The sequence below is a fragment of the Hydra viridissima genome, unplaced genomic scaffold (assembly GCF_058129835.1).
Source record: "Hydra viridissima isolate aposymbiotic clone 2 unplaced genomic scaffold, HvirCarnegie_v1 scaffold_4, whole genome shotgun sequence".
NCBI classification, from domain to species: Eukaryota; Metazoa; Cnidaria; class Hydrozoa; order Anthoathecata; family Hydridae; genus Hydra; species Hydra viridissima.
In genome coordinates, this window is record NW_028324303.1 from 10,655,608 (window position 1) to 10,680,096 (window position 24,489).

A 24,489-nucleotide genomic window follows, 5' to 3' on the forward strand; every position below is an offset into this window, starting at 1 on the left:
TTGGTCTCCAACTAGTATGCCAAATTATACTTTGAAAGCTGTAAAAAATTTTTTAAAGGTTGTCATTGAGAACTTCTTTGGTCTTGTCTTGTTGAACTAAACACATATGTAGCAGAACGCATCTGGAGAACGATTGCAGCCTCTTGATCCCATCTCACATCCTTTGATCAAATATTTTCTATTGTCATTTGGTGTTGTTTTCACTTGTTTTCCTTATTTTACAAATGATAGTGTCATGAAACCTTTTGTAAGATTCTAAGCTTACATGAGAATTGATAGTACTTTGTATAATATTCTAAGCTTACATGAGAATTGATAATACTTTGTATAGTATTTTGAAAAAGTCAAATTTTAAAATTCACTACTCTGACCACAAATGAGAAGTTTCAGGACCGAAACTGTTTTCATTCATGTTGTTTAGTTACAAAGAGCTGGGAAATTTGGCTTTAACACAGGAACAAGAATAAAGTAAAATTTTTTTATAAATTTTTATTCTTCAAAAAAAAAAATCATTACATTAAGCATTCGTTACAGTAATTGCATATTTCATATTTTACCACCGATAAGTGCTATCTTATTATTCAATGGCCCTTTAAAGAATTTGTCGGATTTCATAAACTCAGATATTTCCGGGATTTCCTGAAAACAAAAACGATTTAACTTAATTAAACGATTTAGTAGATACAAAAAGATTTAGTACATGACACACAGGCGTAGCCAGAATTCTCAGTGAAAGCGGGTGGAAAACACTAAGTTATTACTTTAATTTAAAAGTCAGCAGTTATGCTGTTCATCACATTGTTTATCCATTTACACAAGTTTAAACTTGTTAGGCTTTGCTTACAAATTTGACGAGCTGCAGCATTAAATAAGTTTTAAAGAGTCTTACTTTCCTCCTAATTAATGATAATCCAAATATGGACCAGTTATTTGAAAACAGAATTTTTATGTTTTAAAGTTGATTTATTGTTTATTCAAGATAAATGGAAAATATATGCATTTTTTGACTTAAAGATGTTCTACTCTTCTATGAGTCTTAAAAACTGATTAGAAGTACATAGGATTTCAAAAAATATATTGACATTTGATCATCATTTGAATGTTTTAATGCGCTTAGGTATTCTTTAAAAGTATATTGAAGTTAAGATTTTAAAACATTAGTGCTAAATCTGTTTCTGAGCTACCTCGTGAAATTGAGTTATCCCAGATACATGTACCCAGGCTACGCCTATACATACATACATACATACATACATACATACATACATACATACATACCTACCTACCTACCTACCTACCTACCTACCTACCTACCTACCTACCTACCTACCTACCTACCTACCTACCTACATACATACATACATACATACATACATACATACATACATACATACATACATACATACATACATACATAAATACATACATCTTATTAGAAAAACTTTGAAAAATCATAACATTTAAACTTTGAAATTTATCTTTTAGAGATTGATGGAATTTTTATGGTAGATAGCTGTTATTAATTATTATTGAAAAAAAGCTTAATGAGGGTCTCTATGGGGTATCTCATTCCAGGTTTCTGTAATTTCTTTCTTCAAATTGTCACTCTTCATAGTTTCAAATAATTTCAATTGAATTAAAATATCTGAACAGATTTCTCAGCGTGTTTTAGATTAGTCTTACCAATAGTTCCGTACAAGAAGTATTTTATGCTTGACATAAAGTTGATACTTAAATATGGGGTTTATAAAATTGGATTCAGGTAATGCAATTCATTTAAATTATCAATGGTTTCTTGGCAGGGCATCTTCCAAACAATCCTGAGTATGAAGACATCATTTTACAGTTCTAGCACTATAGTTCATTCAGTACTTTTAGCATAATTCCACAATCATTGAGTAGCTGGTTTTCTAAGACCATCTTTTGAGAGCTTTGTGATAATCCTGTCTGCTTTTATTTGTAATAAGGTTATACTGTACTTTTTTTTTTTTTAATCAAAAAACTACCTGCTCTTTACATTGTTTAATAAAATTACAAATTCATCTTTTAACAGCCCTAAACTCAGCTGCAACTTGACACTGAGAGAGAAAAAAACCTGTTATAACTTCTTGAATAACCAGTTCCTCACTTTCCTGTAAGACTACTTTTGATCTTTGCATTCAGCAGTTTCATGATTTACAGTTTAATATTTGTTTAAAATTATTCAAATAAAATAAAGCATGTAAAAATTTCTGAAATATTACCAAAAGAAACTTCTGTGCAGTTTTCATTATATGTTATCAAAAATTGTGAAATACCACAATAATAAAGAAAGCAAATAAGATAAACAAGTGGCACTAACAACTATGTAGTATAAAAACTCTAGCAATTTCTAACTGTAGTCTTTAAAGTTACAAAACAAGAAAGAGGTGGTCTTTTTAACTGCTACTGTACATGCATACATACCTCAAACCTTTTGAAGAAAGCCTGAATAAAACAAATTAAAAAGAATATCATTTTTAATGCAACAAAGAAAAAATATATTAGTTAATATTATGTTCAATGTAAAACATAAGATTTTTATTAGTTTGTAAAAATTACCTCCAGTTTTGGAAAAGGGGTTAATATATCTCCTTGCAAAAACTTGTGCAGATCAAGAAGCTCATAGAAAACGAAGTCAACATAGGTTAGCTAAAAAATTAAATTAAACTCACTTAAGAATAAAGTAAAAAGCGGTGCAAGAGTAAACATTATTAAACAACAAATCTAATTACAAATGAAGTTTTACTTTGTCCCCAGCTAAAAAAGGAAACTCTCCCAAAAAATCTTCATACAGTTTAAGGCGATGTTGAACATTTGTTTTGTAAGTTTTCACTGCTTCCTAGGAACATACAAAAGCTAATTATTAACTATTCAGATATAATAACTTTGTAAAAATTTTAAAGAATCACTCACATCTAAGTCTTCAGGCTTTGTACGATAACAAAGGGTAACAAAGCCTGTTCTAAAGTCCATTAACTAAAACAACAGAATGAAACAACATAAAGCTAACATTAATACAAAACTAAAACTCAAGAATAAACATTTTAAAAGTGTTACATATTATATATTATATATTTAAGTACCTCATTCTCCATCATGTCAATTCTACATATTTCTTTCTCGGTGTTTCCATCTAATAAGTGTAAAAATTGAATTTCAAATAAAAAATTCTAAAAAAAACTTTATTTAGCAGAAAGTATTATTATGTTCATCAGTTAATAAGAACATTTATTAGATTATATGTAAATAAAAAACATCCCTTACCCAAATGATTTTTTCTGGCAATATAACGAAGTATCTAGTTAATAAGTACAACAAAAGTTCATTTAAATTGGCATAGAACCCATATTGCTTAATTCATTTCAGAAAAGCTTAAGAGGAAGTTTTTAAAAACTCTCCACTATATAGCTTTGGAAAATATTGAAAAAATTAAAATGAAGCAATCAAAAACAAGCAAACATAATTTATGCAATATAATAAAGAAGAAACTTAACTGAACAAAATAGTTATTAATAATAAATATTCTTTCTGAAAAGTGCCTAAAATTTTAAATCTTTAACAAACTTTCTTTTTTACCATCAAATTTAAAAGTAGTTAACTTGACTGCTAAAATATTACGTAAACATCTTAAAAGGAGATGAAAATACTTAAAACATGCCGTAAAAGTATGAACAAAATTTTATACCCCTAGAGTTTTCCTTAAGAAGTTCTTGTAAGTTATGATATTTATTTTAAAGGTTTTTTCTGGTCCCATAACAAAAATACCATCCTTTAATTCAAGCTTTTGAGGGAAAATAAGTAAAAACAAGAAATAAAATTAAAAATTTTATTTTAACATTTTCATTTCTGATATATTATAAAACTTTAAACAGTTTAAAGAAATTGGAATGATTTATAGAATTATAAATATCTAAATTAGGCATTCAAAATTCTCTAGATTGTCAGAATGTTTAATGATTGGAAGAAGCGAAGATAATCTTGTCTTCAAACACTTTTTTTCTTGTTTTGTTTTTTTTTTTTAACGCAATATATATGATTTAAATAAAGATTCAGTTATTTTGAACATTTTTTTTTCTTTTTGCAATTTCAATGAACATTTCAGGGAAATTTTAAATAACTGCATTTTACTGTAAATGCAAGACCCAGCAAGAAAGATGAAAAGTATATAAACTCAAAGCATGGTAAGAAAAAAGAAAAACTTTTACCGCATTGCTCTGTGTTAACTTGACATCTCCATCAATAAAATAAGGGAGCTGCAAGTAATTTTAATATTTATAATTTTAATACACATATTTGATCTTATAGATTTCTGACAAACAAGAAAGATAAATGAGATGCTAAAAAAAATCAATATTTTTGAGCTTACATTGGGAAAGTCCAATCCTAGGGTAAACTTTACACTTGTCCATGATGATGAATCATATGTTGGTGCTTGCAAGAGAAAAAAAAAAGTGTTGTCAGTACCAATAAAGTTAATATTGAAAAAATGCATGCTTCAAAGATTTCAACCACCTGAACAACAGCTTAACACAGGAAAAAATTTTAGAACAATCTGGTGAGGAGAATAGCATAGTAAAAAATATACAAATAAACAAAAAGAGGTTGAAAATAAAACATGCTACTGTAGGACTCATGTAATTAAAACTTCTAATTTGTATAAAACCATGAGTTTAAAGATGGTCTAGACACTGTTAAATAATTAACAGGAAAAATATCAAGGACTTTTAATTAATAAAAATTTAAAGCAAAGTAATTCAGCAACAAATATTAACAGTAAATATTCACAAACTTTTAATGATAGTTCATGAGCTACGAAACAAATAAAGCAGATTTTTTACCATCACCCAACTCATATGTTTTGTCTTCAAAATCAGTTTTAGTGTAACCTAGTAGTAGCCTAATAGATTGAGCAAGCTAAAATAAAATGTATTTTATATATAAATATATATATATATATATATATATATATATATATATATATATATATATATATATATATATATATATATATATATAAAATATAAAATGAAGAAACAACAAGTATGTATGGTACTTAGAGTTTCATGCCTTATGGCAGTAAGGCATGAAATTTTAGGTACCATACATAATTGTTGTTTCTTTGTTTTATACATACATACATACATACATACACATACATACATACATACATACATACATACATACATACATACATACATACATACATACATACATACATACATACATACATACATACATACATACATACATACATACATACATACATACATACATACAAATGACAGAGTTACTCATACCCCTCTTATTTTCCAGTAACCAAGAGTAACAGTAGACATTTCCCAGTTTATTTTATTTTGCTCTAAAATAAAATTTAAGAGAATTTTACTAAGAAATAAATATGCTAAATATTTAACATTTGTTTGAAATACCCTTATTCTTTTTAAGTGAGTTTCAATTTAGTGTTGATCTAATACCTATCTACTTCAAGAAACTTTATTACTTTCATTGCTTATCCAAGAGAAAAACTGAAAAAAATATCGTTTTAAAGTACATTCAATAATTACACCATTTATAGTCCGCCTTTTGTGACTTTTTTCACCATGTGCAGTTTTGCAACTAAGGAACACCCACATGAGAAATATTTTTAAAGAAAAGGTCAAATAAAAAAAAAAAAAAAGAAAAAGTAGAGAATAAACAAAATATAAGTTAATAAATTTGCTGAGACCATGTAAAATTAGTTTACTCAATAAAAAAGTTATAAAGTTAATAGTAATAATAAGAAAAAATTTTAAATTATATAATTTTTTAAAAAAACCATTTCTGGAGGTGTGTCCTATTGTGCCGTGGATTTACCCTTATGTTTTATTGGCAAGTTAATACATATCGGTAAATTTTGATATGATTTGATATGATTGTTTATAAAAAAAAATGATTTGATATGATTTTTTATATAAAAATGTTTGTGTTCAACAGTGTTTAGATAAAATTACTTTTGGATGTTAAAAAAAACTCCGAAAATGTTTGCCCAGCACTGACGAGAATATGGATTTAAATGAATCTGAAAAACGATTCATTTGGCATTGTTTTACAAGGTCAATAAATGTTTATAAAAGCAAAATTTATTGATAACAAGATGAAATGTATAACGGTAGTTACGAAACTAACATAAGGCATCCAAAGTTGTTAAAATAACTTAAATCGATATTCACTGTAAACAATACAGACTAACCCATCGCACATCTGAGTGCAGAGGAAACCATCATTGAAAAATAAAGTCCGAGTTGACAGACTTCTATGCAATAAATGTATAAGGATAAAGTCCACGAGAAGCATTTTCTTTAGAATTGATATATTAAATGACTCTTTTCTCAATAATTACTCTATATAGGCAATTGAAAAACAAAAGGTTTATTTTTGTTTAAAAATATTGTGCGTTGAAACTATAGCTACTCTTAAAATCCATTCAAGAATGATTAAGATGAAAAAACATAATGAAGTTCCTAAGTTTTCAAAATTTTCCGAAAGAACTTTATGATAATAAGCAGTATATCGGTTTTCGAAAAAGTTTTATTTCCGATGAATGCAGAATGAAACATCTTAAAGTGGTCGTCTAGTAAAAAAATGCAATTTGTTGGAAAGTTTATTTTATTTTTCAATATAAAGAAGTTATATTTGTATTACAAAAAAAAGAAATTTAAAAAAAAAAAAATTTACGTTTTTTAATTCTGAATCAGCAAAAAAATGCTTAAAATATAACCTTCTTAAAACATCCGTCATTAAAGCTTACTACTGATGAAAATGTACCCATTTCTAGTACATCTTTTGAAACAAAAGTGTTTTTTGGGCATTTCCGCCAGAGAATCTGATTAAATGCTTCACAAGCATTTTGATTCGTGCCTTCTAAGCATCGCGACAAAAGCTTATCACTACTCAAATCAACAAAAACTTTTCAACTTCTTTTTTAACAATTTCAGAAATAACACCTTTTGTTGAATTGTATTTAGACAATCCTGATATTTTATCAACTTGATATTTGCACCATGAAATTGCAGATCTAGGACAAAACTGGTGCCTAACGTCAAGATTTTTAACGTCAAGCTAAAACTGATTTCTTCATAGCATATAATTGCCAAGATTTTGTCTGATAGCCATTCCAAAAAAGTTTTGCATTTTGTTAATGAGTCTATCAGTCAATCTTCCCTTTCCACTTATATTTTTTCCATCAGCAAGTTTTACAGATTTCATATCACTGCATATCACAGATGTTAATATTGAAGTTCCATATATTTTAAAGCTCGGTTTACACTATATCAGAGCTAAAGTTTCTGCTTTCTTAAGAAAGTTTTTATTATAAATTTTGGTTAATAATTTTAGCCCCAAACAACCAAAAGCATTGTTGCTTAAGGTGTTGCTAAGGTAAAGATTTTATGCATGTCTTTAAAGTAAGTAAATTTAAAAAAAAATTATTTAAAAAATATGTTCAAAAGTATATATTTTCTGAAAGAGCACAAATTTCTCTTTTAAACTACACCAAAAACAAAAATTTTATTTTTTAATATTTTTTTACTAGACGACCACCTTAATGGATCCACCGTTATTTTCTTTGGTAAAAGTGTTCAGACCGGTAAAATTACGTTCTCATCCCAGCTGTTCGCAATTTAGGAAAAACGGTGGTAATCTGATTGAAAACCGGTGTCACTTTTTACAATGTATTATCATGATTGTCGGAAATAATTGCCATGACACCGTTTACATATCCTTATGACTTTAAAGAGAGCAATTTCAGTAACGTTATCAAAAACCTTTAAAGAAATTAACTCGTATTTACTACTCGCATTAACTGGAGCACTCACAGCTGACTCACAAACAATAAAATAAAGCATATGGTTATAGAATTAAAAAAAAAAAGAATTTCTATTTGGAAAGTAAATTTAAGAAAACAATTTTAAAGCATTATATCAAAATAATTAGATAATAAATATTATGTTTCCTTTTGTTTCTTTTTGGAGATTGCACTAATAAAACTTTATGAAAAGTATTTTGATTGCCTCTTTTATAATTTCTGTTTTACTATTTATTGTTATAAAAACAATTGACAAAATGTTTTTATGGTCAATAAAACTAGCTTTAAAAAATTATGGTTCACTACTTTATTCATTTCAAAATTTGTGACTAAGAAAGAGGTTTCAAGCTTTTCGAAAAAGTGTTCCATATTTCAACTCATTAGCTCAACTAGTGGATCAACAAAAAATATATCATAACTCATCAGCTCCACTCGTGGGGGAACAAAAACATATTGAAAGAAACAATCCATTTTGTTGAGTTTGGCTAGTTGTAAGCAATTTAAAATGTATAGTTTATTTAGCTATTTAACGAATACAGTTATAAACAAATTTGTATGCACAATTTATATGTATTGTTTATAAGTGTTATATACAATAATTTATTATTTTGTGCATTTAAATAACGACGTTTTCTAATGATAACTTAACACAATCATATCATACTCGATAATGTCATTTTTTCGTAGTAAACGACGATAAAAACTCGAAGAAACGTTTTTATTTTAATAAATTAATTATTCTTATTATGGTAAACGATCTCTAAACTCCTTTTTATATTAGTCATCGAGTTTGGTTTCTTCTTTTAAGTTTTCTTCGAGTCCAATTACATCGGGTCCAATTATACTCAAATGCGCTTGCTGAACAAGCTTCTTTATTTCTAGATTGAGTAGAACACAAAAAAAGATTAAAATAATCAATTAATATCACCAATTCAATTGAAAGTATAAAAAATATAACCAAAATTATAAAACTGCAATGGCTTCCTGAAAAGCAAGAGTAAACTCTTTTGGTTTTTTTTTTTTGGAGCAAATTTTAAAAAATTGGAAAATTTCAATCATCAATTTTTTTTTTTTAATTATATAATATGAAAGGTTTTATTTCTCTATGAAGTCGATCATTTTCAGATCTACTTGGTAGGGTTGAAAATTTCAAAATGAACGATTTTTATCTTTTACTCTTTAAATAATTAAAAATGAACGATTTTTATCTTATACTCTTTCGGAAATAAGGTAAATTGAAAGCGCTGGCTTTCAATTTATCTTATTTCCGAAAATTATTATTACGAAAAAGTTGTTTCAAAAGTAGAAGTGAGCACACCCATTATCACACAAATATTGAACCTTAAAACAATGTGGCTTGACTTATTTAAACAATTTTTTGTAAAAGATACAAATAAACACCTGTTTTGAGGACTTCCTGGTTTTCTATGTATTTTTGTGACTAATAAATCTCCATTTCATTTTTTTTCGGTTTTCTTTATAAAATCTCTTTTTTATTAAAAGTTAAAAAGAAGTCATTAAAAAATAGAAAAATTAAAATAAAAAAATAAGTTATTAAAAATTGAAAAAAAAAAATTTTTGAAATCAGTAAACCAACAGATGACATTTTTCCAAATGCTGTTTTTTGCAGGCCGGATCAAAAGCTTACAATATTAGACAAATACAGTTTTAGACAAAGTTGAAAAATATCAAACAAAAAAGTTCAGGAAAGTGGATTAGTTATTACCAGTGTAATCGAGCAAACCATCCGCATAATTTTTAAAGGTAGCATCTATTTCCGTAGGAGTTAGTTCAAAACCAAACGAAGTTAAGAGGGGGTATATTTCGGAGGAAGTTACGAAACCGCTTGGATTGCTGTTTAAGATATTAAAGACATTCTGAGCATCTTCTTCTTTCAGAGGCTCTTTAAACTCTTTGCCCACTATTTTAACAAAATCTATAAAATCGATTACACCTTTATCTAAAGAAAAAAGTTTTAAATAAGCTTTTTTAAAAACTGATGAGTGGCTCGATAAGTAGTATTGTTTAAAAAGAAAGAGCGTGGAAACAAAGAGAAGAAGAGAACGTAATGATTAAAACATTTCTCATAACTTACTCTCTGTATCAATATCCTCGATTATCTCTTCGGCATCTTTTAATGATATATTGTTTTTAAATAAGTTGATAGTTTTGTGAAGCTCAACACTACTGATGCTCCCAGAACCATTTATGTCGATTGAATTAAAACATTCGTAGATTTCTAAAAAACATTTCTAAAAGACATTTCTAAAAGACATTTCTAAAAGACATTTTTCTAAAAGACATTTTGCTTGGTTTTGAAAAAATTTAGTGACAAGTTTGAACACAATAAAACAAACTTTAAGAAAAATATTCTGCAACTAATTGCATTTTGGTTAATAAAATGTATGATAGCTATCGAAATGCAGTTGTTGAAATGCATGATAGTAAGGGAGACCGGGGCTAGTTGGCTACAGCTTTTGTTTTTGAGCTCTGTACATTTCTGGGTGAACTTTTTTGAGGATATCAAATTGCAGTTCAAAAGAATGCGAATTTGGCAAGCATGTTCAAGTGTCAAACATTAAAAAAATATTTGGTAGCCCATAAAGGGCCTCCAAAAAAGAAAAAAATATGTGCCAACTTTGTTGCCTATATTCTCAGGGTAAGTTGGCACACCATATTAAAAGAGACAAGTTTAGCAACATTAAGCATCTTTTTCAAGCGCATCTTCTTTATGAAAACTCTTGATGATTTTTATTCAACAATATTTTTTGACATTAACTTTTATTACACTTAAGTCGATCGAATAGACTTTTCTTCTATAAAAATAGCATCAACAGCATTTTTTGTAACTCATAATTTCTCATGTTTGTATATCTGTAGTGTTATATAACTTAAGTGAATTTACGGCTAATGCGAAAAGTTGTAAGTTGGCCTATGTTGCCAACTAGCCCCGCAATCATTGTGCCAACTAACCCTAAAGGTTTTTTGCTCACAAAATGGCTTATAAATCCCCAAAAACGCAAAATATTGAGAAACACAAAATGTGACTGGTTAGAGTGAGCCATACAGCACCTACATCTATTCGAGTTTACTTGTAGCTAATACTATTGCTTTTTAAAATTGAAAAAGTAATATAGCCACAAAAGTTACAAAATTAGTAAAAAAACACAAAAATCGCTATAATTTCTATGCGCATACGCTAATAGCCCTGATACTACACTGAAAGATGAATTAGTTAAGTGAGAAGGTTCCATGTGATTTTTGGAAATTTCCGGTGGAAAATTCCAAAGTTAAACGCAGTTTATCAATTTACCCCCTGTAGCCAACTAGCACCGCTCTCCCCTAATTGTAATGATAAACTGACCAGTCCACATTCTGTAATATGCGAATCGTTCTCGCAATTTGCTTCTCAATTAGCTTAAATTTAAAATCAGTTTTAAAAACAGAAAAAACAAATAAATAAATATTGAATACAATATGAACCGTTTAATTGATGATCTGTCAATTCTAACATCTGCTTCATCTAAAAACAAACAAATGCTATTTTCTTTTTTAAAAATTATATTTTGTCTAAAAGAGTAATTTTATTTAATGCCTAAATTTTATTTAATGTCTAATAAATTTTTATATAAATGATAAATAACTCTTTTATCGATGAAAGTTCTCAAATAGTTTTTAAGTCATCACCTGAAGGACTTGCTCTTCGCTTATCTTACTTCTTCGAATTTCATCACCGTACTTTACTTTTAATCTTGAAGACATTTTTAAAATGTTCATCATGTGGGTTACTGTTATTTTAAACACACGCCTCTTAAATATTTCATTTTGGCTTAAATAAATAGCAGCAGGGTACAATGAGCAGCGAATGACTTTTTTACATGCATCGACATGATGCTGTGTTTGGTGAATATCGGTAGTGGTTTTCACATTCAAAAAAAAATCAGTTCCTTATAAAATTCGGAATCAAAATTCAATTGCAACCTTTTTCTTTGAACGAACGATAAATCAAGTTTTATCTTCGTCCAAGCGATAAAATAAATCAAGTTTTATTTTTCTTCTGTTTGTTTTATCTAGATTACAGTAATGTCTTTTAAAATTGCCTTCACTTTTTTATTCATCTTTTCTTTTACTCAGAAAGTTAAAATATTTAAGAAAGTTTTTTTTTATTTATACCATTATACATTCTTTATTATTCATAAATAACTTTTTTTTCTTTTGGTGAAAAAAATTTAGAATCATAAACAAACAAAAAATCTTACTAAAAGTTGATTAGAAAAACGTTAAATATAAATATCAGTAGCATTTTTTTTTTTGGATCAGCTTAGAATACATTCTCTCGCAATTCGAAACATTAGTTTACGTTAGTTTTCATATAAAACGTTAGTTTTCATATAAAACGTTAGTTTTCATATAAAACGTTAGTTTTCATACAAAGCTCAACTTTTTATGAAAACTAACTTTTTATATGAAAACTAACGTTTTATATTAAAACTAACGTTTTATTAAAAAACTAACGTAAAATTGGTGTTTTTTTTTTCACAAAGTTAAATACTTGCTTATTGATATTTTGAAGTTCATGGAATATTTCTGTGCTCAGCCTGATGTATTATAAGAAAACATATTCAAATATTAAAGAAAAACCTGATGAAAAATTTGAACTTTGCGGGTTTCCGCATGCAGCCATCATGAATATAAAACGTTTGAAATTATGTTCCAGTTTTTGCTCGTTTCCTCTCTCACATTTGTATTTTTGTTATGGTTCAAAATGTTCATATTTAAAACTTTACAAAGTTCTATTCGCACTTCACTATTCAATTTCTATGCGATTAAGCTCTGTATGATTAAAATAAAGCTCTTTAGTATTAAAATTCTGTAAGCTCGGTATATTATGTAAGTACTATCATATGTAATGAAAATGGTTTCCTCGTATCGCTCTTTTTATTTTCTCCCTAAAATGCGTAATTTTTTCCCCCTCCCCTCTACCTCTGCAGCGTGCAGTTCACATTAATAGAATTCATAGAATTAGAGTTCATTTAACTTTCTAAACTCAAAATCTCTTTCTCAGAAGATCCAAACAGATAACCATTTTACAGGTGTATAAAAAATAGGTTACTGTATTCAACGTTTTAATAATTGCAAAATTTTCTAAAATATCTTACCATTGAGTGCTTACTACTAATGTATTAAGCAATGTGCTCTCTTTTATTTTTCTTTTCCTTCCTAGTTTGCAGTCAAGTAAATTAAGGACCATTTATTGTAATTCCAGCTAAACATTTTCACTTTTTTATTATCAGTAAGAAATTGAGGGACAAACTTTAAATCATCAAAATTTTTGTCATAAAATATGCAGCATAAAACAAAAAATTCTTTTGATTTAATTAAACAGTTTTAAATCTTACAAGAGATCCATGTCTTCTTCCTGTAAAACCATATTTAAAATATTTATCTAAAATCTAGATGTCTATGTTATTAAATAACATAGACTTTACTTATCAAAATATAAATGAAAATAATGTAGCTAAAAAACTGTTCTTTATAAAAAATAATTATAACAAAAAATTTTTACAAAATTATAACTTTACCTAAAACCTCTTGTATATTTTTATAACAACTTTTTTAAAACTATGTAGTTTTGCTCCACCCTGAGTCCATATTTTGCCAAGACTAAATATTCTTTAGATTCATAAAACTTTCGTAATCAGTTTTAGACCGAGGAGCTAATTATGAATGACAACTCAACTATGATTTAGCGCGTACTGATGAAAAGTTGTATTTTATTACTTAATTTTTGTAAAACATTTTAACCCTGGTTGAAAAATTTCTTTTAAACAAACTTGTTACGATGATTGAGAATGTTCGGTTGTCTGATTGTATCTCTTATTGTAACAGTTATTAAAACTTTTATTGTAACAGTTACTACTTCTGTACTACTTTTTTGGTGAACAAAGCTGAGAGAGGATTTTCAGAGGGGGAGTTCTTATGTGAAAAGGAGAAATAGTTTTAATCAAACGTTAACAATCGTCTCGTATTAATGGCTCTTGTTTGTTGCTAAAGCGGAAAAGCCTTCATTGTGAGGGGAATCAGTGCAGATGGATTTTTTTTTTTTTTTTAAAAAACGCAGTAATTTTAAAGCTTGGAATAAAACTGTTAATCTACAGAAAAATTAGTAACTAAAAAAAACCATGTGGGGTTAAATTTTTGTTAATAATTTTTAATGTATCTACATGTATCTTAATGAATTTGCCAATATTCTACTGTATTGACTTACTGTACTGTATATATATTTGTGTATATAATGTATTTAAGAATTTGTATGTTTCTTTATGATATGTCTTTAAAATATATTCAGGTTGTGTATGGTAAATATTTAATTGATAAACCTGTCCTTCTATTTAAAAAAATGCTTTTCTTAAATCTGAAATCTTCAGTTAATTACTTAACCTAATAGCTATTTTTTCTATTACAGTTTTTTAATTTTATTTTTTGTTAACAATTAATTTAAGTTATATATCTTTTTTTATTTTTAAATAAGGAGAAATAAGACTTATAAGTATTAAACAGCAACAAAATTTAATTTGATTGTGGCATAAAAATAAATGCTGAGGTTTTTTTAAAAAAATATTTTATGGAAAAGTTGAAGAAGCATCATTTATGTAGTTGTTTAACAGTTAAAGTGTTGTATCAGCAAGGTATTGAATAAAAACTAAGTGCCTAAAACTAAGTAATAAATAGCTAAATTCTTAGCTGATAAACCCCTATTTTCCAGAAACCAAAGAAGTGTTTATGGTGGCTGTATATTTTAAAAAATTATTAGTTTATTTAGAAATATTTCTTGTAAAAATTGTCTTTATAAAATTCTTTTCTTTGGTTATCTTTGAGGTGAAATATTTCCAATTAAAAGACAGTTTTTAATCTTGATTAGATGGAAGAGTTCAGAGATTGTATAATTGATTATAAATATGACTGAGAAATGATTATAGATAAGAACAGGCAATCCCTATTGTTTAATGAAAATGACACGTATACTTTTTAATTTTCTAGTTCAAATTCCAAATATTTCTTACTAGATTTTCTATATGATTAACTGTCCGAGACTCTTTTCCTTTTTCTTCTTCTAAGATTTAACTTAAAACACAATCAGCTGTAACATGAATGCAGATGATTTGCAATCTGCGTGTGATTATGTTAGTAGCAGTGGCTTTGTTCTCAGTGTAGAAAAGAAAACTGCTCTTCAAGCTTCATTGATACTTGTTAAAGCTCAACAAAAGTTTGTAAAAGTCTACTTTTTGGGAAAAATTATTGGTCTTCATAATGATTATTATATATGTCAAGGTATTGAAAATGATGAATTGAGTAATAGAAAAAATTTGTATAGGTAAAAATGTATTTTTTTATAATCTTTTTTTCCTTCTTTTTTAAATAGTAAAAGAATATTTTTTAAAGAATTTGAAATAACTAAACTGTGTAAAAAAAAAATTTTTTTTTAAGAAAAACAATCTCTTTATATATCTAGGTCCTTTTATTTGGTTAGAACTGGTTTGCATGAGCTGATATTTATGTTATCACTTATTCCAGTCTTTAATTTTGACTTAGTCTTGATTGTATAAAATGGGCTCTAATTCCTAATCCAAATGAAGAAACACGTCGGAAGTGTTCAATGTTCAAAGGACGTTTCACTGGTGATCCTTCCCATATATATGAGAATTCTTCAGAGAAGAACTTTGACGATGAGCACCCAAGTGAAGGAGTCAATATTGTAAGATTTTTTGTAAAATAAGTAAAAAATGATATATATATATATATATATATATATATATATATATATATATATATATATATATATATATATATATATTCTTCATAAAAAGACTGCTGAGTTAGTTCTAAAATCTTTTTATAAGTTTTTTTAAAATAGCAAGATAGAAACTTTTAAAATCTGTTGTAATTATTGTTCATGATTGCATTGCATGAATTTACAGTAATTTACAGTGGTATTAAATTAGTAACAGTTTTTCCTGTATGTATAATGTTAAGTTTAAGTTAATAAATTTCATGTTTTGTTGTAAGATATCAATAAAAGAAGAAGATCGACTTGCTATTGTTGTAGAAAATATAATCCATGATGTTGCTGTTGTTCCTCGTGGGGCATATGTTCGCACATCATTGGGTCAAGTTCATAAAAATAAATCATTTTCAGGTAAATGTATTTACTTGGATTTTTTTTTTTTTTTTTTTTTTAAATAACAGTTTTCCAAAACTTTTAAACATTTTAAAGATGTCCAATTAAAAATAAATTCATTACATTTAGTTGAAATATCTAATTATGCATAATAATAGTAATAGCACTATTATAGTTCATTTTTTACTTGTTTCAGGTTTAGCCCTAACTGAAGCCACTAAACTTTCATCTTATTTTCATTTCCGCAATCCAGTTCTCCTTCAAGAGAAATCTCTAATGGAAAAAGTATTTTTATCTTTGATTTAAATAAACTTATGCAAGTAAATAAAAGATTTTTAAAATTGATTTTGATTTTGAAATTAATTATCATTTATTTAAAATTTATCTGTATAACTATCTTTATAAATATTTATTTAGCTTTAACTGTTAATTTTGATTTAAGGCAGACCTCAACAAAGCAATTGATTTTCTTGATCCGATTGATGTTGATATTCCTCAGGGAGGTGAGAGAATTTTTTAAATTCATTTTTTAAATAAATGGTTTACTATTTATTTCTGGCTTAATATTAGGTATTGTCTTTTTCTTATGCAAAAAGTCTGAATATTTTCTATTCAAATAGAACAATATTCACAAATATTGTAAATATTGTTCTATTAAAAGAGAGCATGTATTGGCACAATATTACATAAGCAATTTAATTTTTTGTATAGTGTTACCATTTATTTAGGTTCTTGGAGTGTACAACAAGAACGGGGTGGTGCTGTTGTTGTTTTAAGGAGTTTACATTGGCTTGGCTTTACTGCCTACCATTTACCAGGAACACCAATATTTGGATATTGTTATTGTGGAAACGGAGAGAAGAATCTTGATTTGCCATTTATGTTGTAGAAAAAATTGAGTAAACCTTTGTTATTGGCTGCTCAAGTTGTATATAAGGTTTTCTTGTGTGTCATTTACATGTGCACACTAATATCAATCTGCTAACAATAAATTATTCTATGGTTGAATTTTTTTTTTTTTTTATTATGATTACTAAAAATTTATGATGGTCATTTAAAACAGTTTTTACATCCTTTAAATTATAAGTATATTCATTTAAATTTATCTAGTAAAATAACATAATTACATAAAATAACATAATTACATAAAATAACATAATTACATAAAATAACATAATTACATAAAATCAGAACTGCCTTTTTTAAAAAGATTATCTAAAGAAACAACCTCTTTTACCAAAGAGAGTGCTATCTTCGACTTATATATATAAAAGTGTTTAGAAGTAAGTAGTATCGCTCTCTTCCACATGGCTAAAAGATAAAGCATCATTTTAAAATTTGCTGAATTACAAAAACTAAACATGCATTAAAGATTGATTCTTAATGACGTCAATTGGACAAGCTGAAAGTGTTACATAGATATTGAAAGTGAGAAACTCTCCATTCTGTGCGAAAACAAAACACCATAATGACCTTTAATCGAACACTGCCAGATTGGCCTGTTAGGTTGATGCTACGGATACAGTAGAGACATTTGTATAGATTTACTCAATGACTGTAAGCAAAATACATCTTTTTCTGCTCACCAACGGGTCGACTCTATTTAATGTTTTTAATCAAACAATTTAATCATAATCATACAAAACAATTCATGAACGAATTTGTAAAAAAGCTTAAGAAAATTAAAAACTTCTATAATTTTCTAAAACATTTCCGCTGTTTCTTTTTACTTAAGCAAGACTTCACTTATTTTACTTTGTGAGAAAAAAATTCAATTTTATTGTGCCAACTGACAGCGCCAAATATTCGAAAACTATTAATAAGTTGAACTATCGTTACGCCAATGAAAACTGAGCATAAAAAAAATTTTATTGCTGGAAAATCTGGATCAAAAGCATAAAGAACTCAGTGTTCCATTAAAAAATCGTAACCATGATAACAAAGTAGTGACTATAGAAATAATGAATAAACTGCTTTAGATATAAATAAATGATAAAATGATTTTCTCTTTCCCATTAGATTATTTTGATATTTCACCTGATTACATATATTAAGAAGAAGAAAAGAGCCCAGAATTTTTACTAACATGAATCATTAATAGCATGCATTTCATTGGGCTTTACATTCGATAAACCTCATACTGAGTGTTTCAACAATAAACATGGCTGCATTAAAAGATTTTAAATAAGAAATTCTCTCTTCAGTCATGTTTAAAAGAACGATTTATTGACTGAAAAACTAAATACCAGGGGCGATAAGGATAAAAGATGATCAGATGAAGAGCTTTGATGTATAATTGTCGAGATTTTTATTTGCTCGTAGCATTTTATTTTGCTAAATTTTGAAAAAAGTAGTTTGTCGTTGAGACTATTTTCCATATGCAGGAGTCAAACTTATAAAGATTATTATTAACCTTGAAATTATTATCATATATATTGTATGTTTTTATTGCTGATTTTACCCCGTAAAAACCTTTTAAAAGTTTATCAAGATTTTGAAGTTTTTTATTAAATTATTATTCTACTTTAACTTTGATGAATCACATAATTTAAGCAATCGAAATAAGAAATTGAGGCGAACATGTAAAGGTTCTCGTTTAATTATTTAATCTTAACACGCTTAAGGTTGCAATACCAAATTGATATTCGTGCTGTAATTATAATATGATTTTTAATGATGTGCTTTCAACTTCAACTTTATGAATTGGATCAGAAGATCCTCTTCATTAAGTTGAATCATTTTATAAATTAACAAGAAATGTAGTTTACAACTTTGAATGATTTTTATTGTTAGAAATTTGCATTATTATTATTTGTAGTTATTACATGTTGTGTTAAGAATTGAAACTAAACAAATTATAAAAAAAAGGTGGTTCTGGGTAGCTTTACATTAGTTTATTATATGTAGCAGTAAACAAAATCGAGGTAATTGTAGAACTTTGATTGAATTTTCTTTTTTTTTTCTTTTTTTTTTTTTTACAAATGTTATTTTTCAAAAAATAAGAGTCGGTTGGGATGACTTTTTTTTCATTTTTAACACTATAACTATATATAATTGAATTTAGGCGAAAATTTTTGTATAATAAAAATCTATTTATCCATCATCCGACTTATCTATGAAAGTCAACGTAATATCGTAATGTTGGAATTTACGCAAAAATAGTCACTATGACCATTAAAATGTGTATGTTATATACCATGGTACTTAATTGGTTTTAAGAATAAAGCCGATCACGTCATAGATACCAGAAAATAAAAAAAAGGAAAAATTATTTAAAAGCTTTAATTGAGATGGGCAATTAAAAATAACAATGTAAAAAAAATTTGAAATTCATTTGTTCAACATAACATGTACAATATTATAATCGATTTACGGTTCTAAACTTTTGTTTCATATAAGTTTATGTATAATTACTACTAGATGAAAGACCAACTCTTTCTACTTATCAAAACAAGAAATATATTTCTCGATTTCCGTTTTATGTAATTGATAGAGATAAAAAATACATATATATCGGAGGCAACGCAATCAACAACTGATAACATTGTTTAAATACAATCCTGACAACTCTTAAATAGTGCCCACATACTTGTTGTTATCAGTTAAACGTTAAGGTGTAACAGAACTGCGTTCAATAGGTTTTGTGAAGAAGATACTTCTATTTTCTATTAGAATGCCATCTTTAAAAGGTATTCGTAATATTTTACATCAGAAACATACCCAGGTTAGCCCCACAACAGTTTGTATCAAGACAAACATCGGAGTTCTCGGCGCATATGGTTCTGGAAAAACAAGTTTGTGCAGAGCTTTATCTAATGACCATCTGCCTGCAGCATATAAAAGAGGATTAGAAATATACTCGTCTCTTCTGACTACAAGTTCAGATAATAAAAATGGAAGTATCAAAGAATGCATTCACGAAGTCGTAATACATGATATCCCTCGGGAATTTGGTTTGCGCATTCCGTCAGCGTACGAAAGTTTAATTTTGTCAAGCGATTGTATCTTATTGGTTTGCTCCTTAAGCGATGTAAAAAGTTTTGATGACGTAGTAAATATCCTGGAATACATGAAGAGCGCGAACCTGAACAAACCTGTAATTGTGCTGGCAAATAAATTGGATATTGCGTTAAAAGACGAAAACAGCATCAAAACAAGGTTTGGCTTTTACAGATATGTTTCAAGTACCGATCATCCTTGTATTGAAGTTTCTGCAAAGAATCAGTCTGGATACATTGATTGGTGGAAGACAATATTATCAGAAATTGAAATTAGCAAAGAGCTACGTTCCAGAAATGATCTTTTAAAAGTTAATGTAGAAATCTGATCTTTTATTTTTCTATTCAAACATTATATTTAGCTGTCGAAATATTCGGGTCAAAAACATCTAATATATTAACTCATTGTGTTTCATACACAAAGTCTTACATTTTCAAATATCATTTATTGATAAATCAAGATTTAGTTAGTGATTAATTAGTAAACGTCCTTATATTTAACATCGTGTATATAATGTAAATAGAAATATTTAACATTACCTGGTTTTTTTTCTTGCCACCAAACAACTTGTTTTAATCGTTATCTCTCAAATGCACTTTTCTAATTTGGTGTTCTAACTCATCGCGAGACGCGTGCGGCTCTTTGGCAACGACTCTTCCAAGTCAAAAATATAATTTTTAAAATTTTAATTCATCTAGTTTAGAAATTCTAAAATTTTAAAAACTTGTATTCTTGTTACTGGGTAACTCCATGTAAAAGTAGGACACTCATTCTACTCACCTCCTCAAATTTCCATTGAATTTGATCCTGTGGTACCTATCAATGAAACATAAAAAAATGCAAAACTTGAGCTCTCAAATCCAGATGTTTCAAAAGTTATGATGTTTTAAAATTTAGCCTAAAGCATATTTTTTGTTCACGTCAACCATGATGGATTTTACAGCATCACCTTTTTTCAATAATTCAAATTCTAGTGGAAGAAATCAGCTGAAAATTAATACCAAACCATTTTTGAGGGTGTTGAATTCAAATATTCAGAGAAAATAGAAAGTCATTTTTTTAGTTGCAGAATGTTACAAGTTTAAAAATAGATTTTATCTTTATCAAGATATTGTTAGTCTAAATATAGTTATGTAAAATCAGTTGCGATATATTGAGCGCAAAGTTATAAACATTTTTTTATAGATATTACGGGTTAATTTTATTTTATTGGCAGTCTTCGTCAAATCAACTTGGAAACAGCGAAGTCACTATGAAGTAAAGGCAAATTCATAGTACCAGGTAAATAGCTTTGTCCACAATGCAGGTATAACTTAGCATCAGGTGAAGAATCAGAAGAGTACGAGATGAGGATTAAAGATGATATAGAGAAAGAAATTATGCTACAGTCAACATGATCATTGCTGAACAGTACTTTGTGTGAACTTGAAGTGTTTCCTATAAAAGTTCATTTAGTGAAATCCTCTAAAAAACCTTCACTTGGGAAGAAAAAGTTAAAACAAGTAGAAGAAGCTAGGAAAGAAAGGAAAAACTAAGGAAGACTAAGAAAGACTAGGATAATTTTAAATGTTCTGAATGTCACTGAATCTGATCTTCCTGCACCAGAGAAGATTGAAGTTCAAAAGGAAATTCAAACCAAAGCTGACGATCTAGAATACCTTGTTGACGTGATTAAACGACATCGATTCAGAATCGATTTTAGAACTCGTAAAACTTTTTTTATTGTAATGATGAGTATTCAAGGCAGATACTTGGTCAAAAAGACTGCATTAATATTGGACAAAATAAATACATGTCTAAAAAATTGATTTTGTGTATCCTGAAGGAACTCTATGCAGCATGTAAGATAAAGTGCCTAGGCCACACAATTTGATTTTCTAAATTTTGCAGTCTTTGGCCTAAATGTTTATCCTTGCTGGTCCAAAAGGTACACATTGTGTGTGTGTGTCTGTGTGTGTCTGTGTGTGTGTGTGTATGTGTACAATACACCAAAATTTGAATATGGTTTGAATACCGTAGGCCTTGAAAGGGATTCCATGAAATTATTAAAATGATTGTCTCCAGCAGAGAGTCGAAAGTTCGCATGATTCAACGATGCAACAGTTGTCCCGGAATACAAGCTGCCTAACATTTTTTACAACAGTATCTGACACAAGATGATGATTCAGAAGAACAGCATAAAAGTGGTGAAAGTGATTAAAATGAACAGCCAATAGTAAATTTCAAAAAATGTATAACAATAGATATAACTGGCCTGTTAACAATGAAGCTTCCATTGAGTGAATTCATTGAGCTTCTGTGTGAAAAACTTGATAAATTACTTCTCATTCATTTATTGCAAAGTCACAATCAAACTATCTAAAGCATCTTAAAGAGAGAATTAGTATTGATGAGGCTATTGTTCTGGGAAATTTTGCTGAGAATTACACTTTTGTAGTACAAGATGAGATACAGTTATGAGCTATGATTGGAATAAGAAACAATTTTCTCTTCACCCAATTGTCATCTATTACATAAAAGAGAAGCATCTTCTTTTTACCTAATCTAGATGATTTAAACTATGATGTTGGATTTATCCATGAAGTTATGCATCAAAAAATTGATTATATCAAAACTAATCTTTGTCTCATAATCACAAAATTTCATTATTTTTTCTGATGGCTGTTGATGAATGTTTAAAAAACATTTTTGTAATGTCACCATGCTGAAGATTTTTTTTGTTAGTTGCATCTGGAATTTCTTTGCAAAAAGACATGGCAAATCGCCATGTGATGGCAATGTATGTTGGCACTGTAAAAAGGACAGTATGTTGGCACTCTAAAAAGACAGTATTTGACCTGCGGTTAGATTCTGTCACTGCTAGTTTTTAGAGTCCAACCGTAGCAGAAATACTGTTTGCAGAAACAATGTTTGAATACTGTCAAAAGTCAATCAGTGGGATCAAGTTTGTATATGTCACTGCGGAAGAAATGAAGCTATTACGAAAGAAACTTGCCCATAGATTTTCAATAGCAATCACTGTTACTGGGACAAGAAATTTCTATCTATATACTTCAATCATAAAGATATTCACCTTCATCTACTTCAATCATAAAGATATTCACCTTCATCTACTTCAATCATAAAGATATTCACCTTCATCTACTTCAATCATAAAGATATTCACCTTCATCTACTTCAATCATAAAGATGAAACGATTATCTGAGGATGATGATTTTGGTCTAACATTTGATTTCCTCAAAAAAAAGTTCCTATTGACAATTTTACAAAATCTAAATATCTATTGTGGCAATATGATGAACTTTACTGGCTTGATATGGTTTCCAAAAATTGATAAAGAGAATAATGATTTCATGGTAAAGCTCCATGCATCCCAATTTTTCCAGATATATAAATTATATTTTCAAAATGTAAACTTTAAAAAAGCGTAGAAGTTTTTGACCATTTAAAATTAAAAAATGATGATCAAAATTTTGAATTGGGTTATAATCTCTTTATCTTTGGATTCACTACTCTCAAAAATGGCCAGATACCAATTTTCAGCCAACATCTTCTACTATAACTTGAATTATTCAAGAAAGGGTTACCACTAAAATATCCATAATGGAGAACATGTGTCCAAAAAATGGCATTTTCAGTCTAAAGTTCAAAATAGCATATCTTTATAATGATTCAAAATACCAAAACCGTCCTTTTATATTCAGCTGGTTTAACATCTCTTCTTTTATCTGAAGAAAATTCAAGCCCATGAGAGTTGGGAAATTCCAGGAATAAGTGAAAGTGTAAACCATTGTAAAAAAAAACAGGAAATTTGTCTTTGCTATTTTAAAATCAAAAATTGACTGTCTACTTTCTCTTCATATTTGGATTCAGCACCCTCAAAAATGGTTTGGTATTAATTTTCAGCTGATTTCTTCCACTAGAATTTGAATTATTGAAAAAAGGTGATGCTGTAAAATCCATCATGGCAGACATGAAAAAAATGTGGTATTTTAGGCTAAATTTTAAAACATCATAACTTTTGAAACATCTGGATTTGAGAGCTCAAGTTTTGCATTTTTTTAATGTTTAATTGATAGGTACCACAGGATCAAATTCAATGGAAATTTGAGGGGGTGAGTAGAATGAGTGTCCTACTTTTACATGGAGTTACCCTACTTACAGGTTGCGTACAGCTTATGTACAAAAATTTTGGTATTGTCACTATTTTCCACTTTAACAGGATATTCTACATGATAATTCTTCGAAATGTTTAATTCTTAAAATAAAATACTTTGAATACATGCAGTAAAATTAATACTCATTAAATATACGACAAAATGTAACAATAATCAGAATCGAAATCCTCCTCCTTATAAAGCATGTTTGGGATAGTGTCATCATGTGAAAGCTGGTAAAAAAGACATGGTTTGCAGGCCTGCAAATACTCTATAGGGCTTGTAGATC

The 24,489-nt window shown here is 28.0% G+C and overlaps 4 protein-coding genes across 5 annotated transcripts; 2 read left to right on the forward strand and 2 right to left on the reverse strand.

Annotated features, from left to right (window-relative positions):
• Nucleotides 1-469: 469 nt before the first annotated feature.
• Nucleotides 470-5,457, reverse strand: LOC149889858 (glutathione S-transferase Mu 1-like). Its single transcript, XM_090085855.1, has 11 exons — nucleotides 5,319-5,457; nucleotides 4,860-4,935; nucleotides 4,388-4,452; nucleotides 4,227-4,274; nucleotides 3,286-3,319; nucleotides 3,105-3,154; nucleotides 2,935-2,997; nucleotides 2,768-2,860; nucleotides 2,581-2,670; nucleotides 2,446-2,466; nucleotides 470-639 (listed from the first exon to the last, which is right to left on the reverse strand). The coding sequence occupies exons 1-11, from the start codon at nucleotides 5,355-5,357 to the stop codon at nucleotides 547-549; spliced, it is 672 nt and encodes a 223-aa protein (XP_089941981.1). The 5' UTR covers nucleotides 5,358-5,457; the 3' UTR covers nucleotides 470-546.
• Nucleotides 5,458-8,334: 2,877 nt separating this feature from the next.
• On the reverse strand, nucleotides 8,335-11,679 carry LOC149889859 (uncharacterized). Its single transcript, XM_090086526.1, has 5 exons — nucleotides 11,552-11,679; nucleotides 11,348-11,387; nucleotides 9,960-10,103; nucleotides 9,591-9,824; nucleotides 8,335-8,742 (listed from the first exon to the last, which is right to left on the reverse strand). Exons 1-5 carry the CDS (start codon nucleotides 11,642-11,644, stop codon nucleotides 8,642-8,644), a joined length of 612 nt encoding a protein of 203 aa, XP_089942652.1. The 5' UTR covers nucleotides 11,645-11,679; the 3' UTR covers nucleotides 8,335-8,641.
• A 3,273-nt stretch (nucleotides 11,680-14,952) lies between these two features.
• Nucleotides 14,953-17,051, forward strand: LOC145182936 (radial spoke head protein 9 homolog). Of its 2 annotated transcripts, none has more exons than XM_090085359.1 (6): nucleotides 14,953-15,239; nucleotides 15,458-15,620; nucleotides 15,932-16,061; nucleotides 16,240-16,328; nucleotides 16,490-16,546; nucleotides 16,772-17,051. In XM_090085359.1, exons 1-6 carry the CDS (start codon nucleotides 15,013-15,015, stop codon nucleotides 16,817-16,819), a joined length of 714 nt encoding a protein of 237 aa, XP_089941485.1. In that variant the 5' UTR covers nucleotides 14,953-15,012; the 3' UTR covers nucleotides 16,820-17,051. The 2 variants fall into 2 exon arrangements, with proteins under 2 accessions (XP_089941485.1, XP_089941484.1); XM_090085358.1 differs by having other exon boundaries at nucleotides 14,954-15,239; nucleotides 16,486-16,546.
• Nucleotides 17,052-19,096: 2,045 nt separating this feature from the next.
• LOC149889860 (uncharacterized) lies at nucleotides 19,097-20,580 on the forward strand. The gene has a single exon (XM_090084686.1). The coding sequence runs from the start codon at nucleotides 19,717-19,719 to the stop codon at nucleotides 20,368-20,370; it is 654 nt and encodes a 217-aa protein (XP_089940812.1). The 5' UTR covers nucleotides 19,097-19,716; the 3' UTR covers nucleotides 20,371-20,580.
• Nucleotides 20,581-24,489: the final 3,909 nt, after the last annotated feature.

What these genes read in the sequence shown, in the direction of transcription:
- LOC145182936 (XM_090085358.1), top strand. Translation starts at nt 15,013, where the DNA reads ATGAATGCAGATGATTTGCAATCTGCGTGTGATTATGTTAGTAGCAGT. An exon ending in TAAAAATAAATCATTTTCAG is followed by an intron (nt 16,062 to 16,239) that starts GTAAATGTATTT and finishes TACTTGTTTCAG; the next exon opens with GTTTAGCCCTAACTGAAGCC. An exon ending in TGTTGATATTCCTCAGGGAG is followed by an intron (nt 16,547 to 16,771) that starts GTGAGAGAATTT and finishes CCATTTATTTAG; the next exon opens with GTTCTTGGAGTGTACAACAA.
- LOC149889858 (XM_090085855.1), bottom strand. Translation starts at nt 5,357, where the DNA reads ATGTCTACTGTTACTCTTGGTTACTGGAAAATAAGAGGG. An exon ending in GTTACTGGAAAATAAGAGGG is followed by an intron (nt 4,936 to 5,318) that starts GTATGAGTAACT and finishes ATTTTATTTTAG; the next exon opens with CTTGCTCAATCTATTAGGCT. An exon ending in CTTTCTTCAAAAGGTTTGAG is followed by an intron (nt 640 to 2,445) that starts GTATGTATGCAT and finishes TTTTGTTTTCAG; the next exon opens with GAAATCCCGGAAATATCTGA.
- LOC149889859 (XM_090086526.1), bottom strand. Translation starts at nt 11,644, where the DNA reads ATGATGAACATTTTAAAAATGTCTTCAAGATTAAAAGTAAAGTACGGT. An exon ending in GCGAAGAGCAAGTCCTTCAG is followed by an intron (nt 11,388 to 11,551) that starts GTGATGACTTAA and finishes GTTTGTTTTTAG; the next exon opens with ATGAAGCAGATGTTAGAATT. An exon ending in GACAGATCATCAATTAAACG is followed by an intron (nt 10,104 to 11,347) that starts GTTCATATTGTA and finishes AATGTTTTTTAG; the next exon opens with AAATCTACGAATGTTTTAAT.
- LOC149889860 (XM_090084686.1), top strand. Translation starts at nt 19,717, where the DNA reads ATGCCATCTTTAAAAGGTATTCGTAATATTTTACATCAGAAACATACC.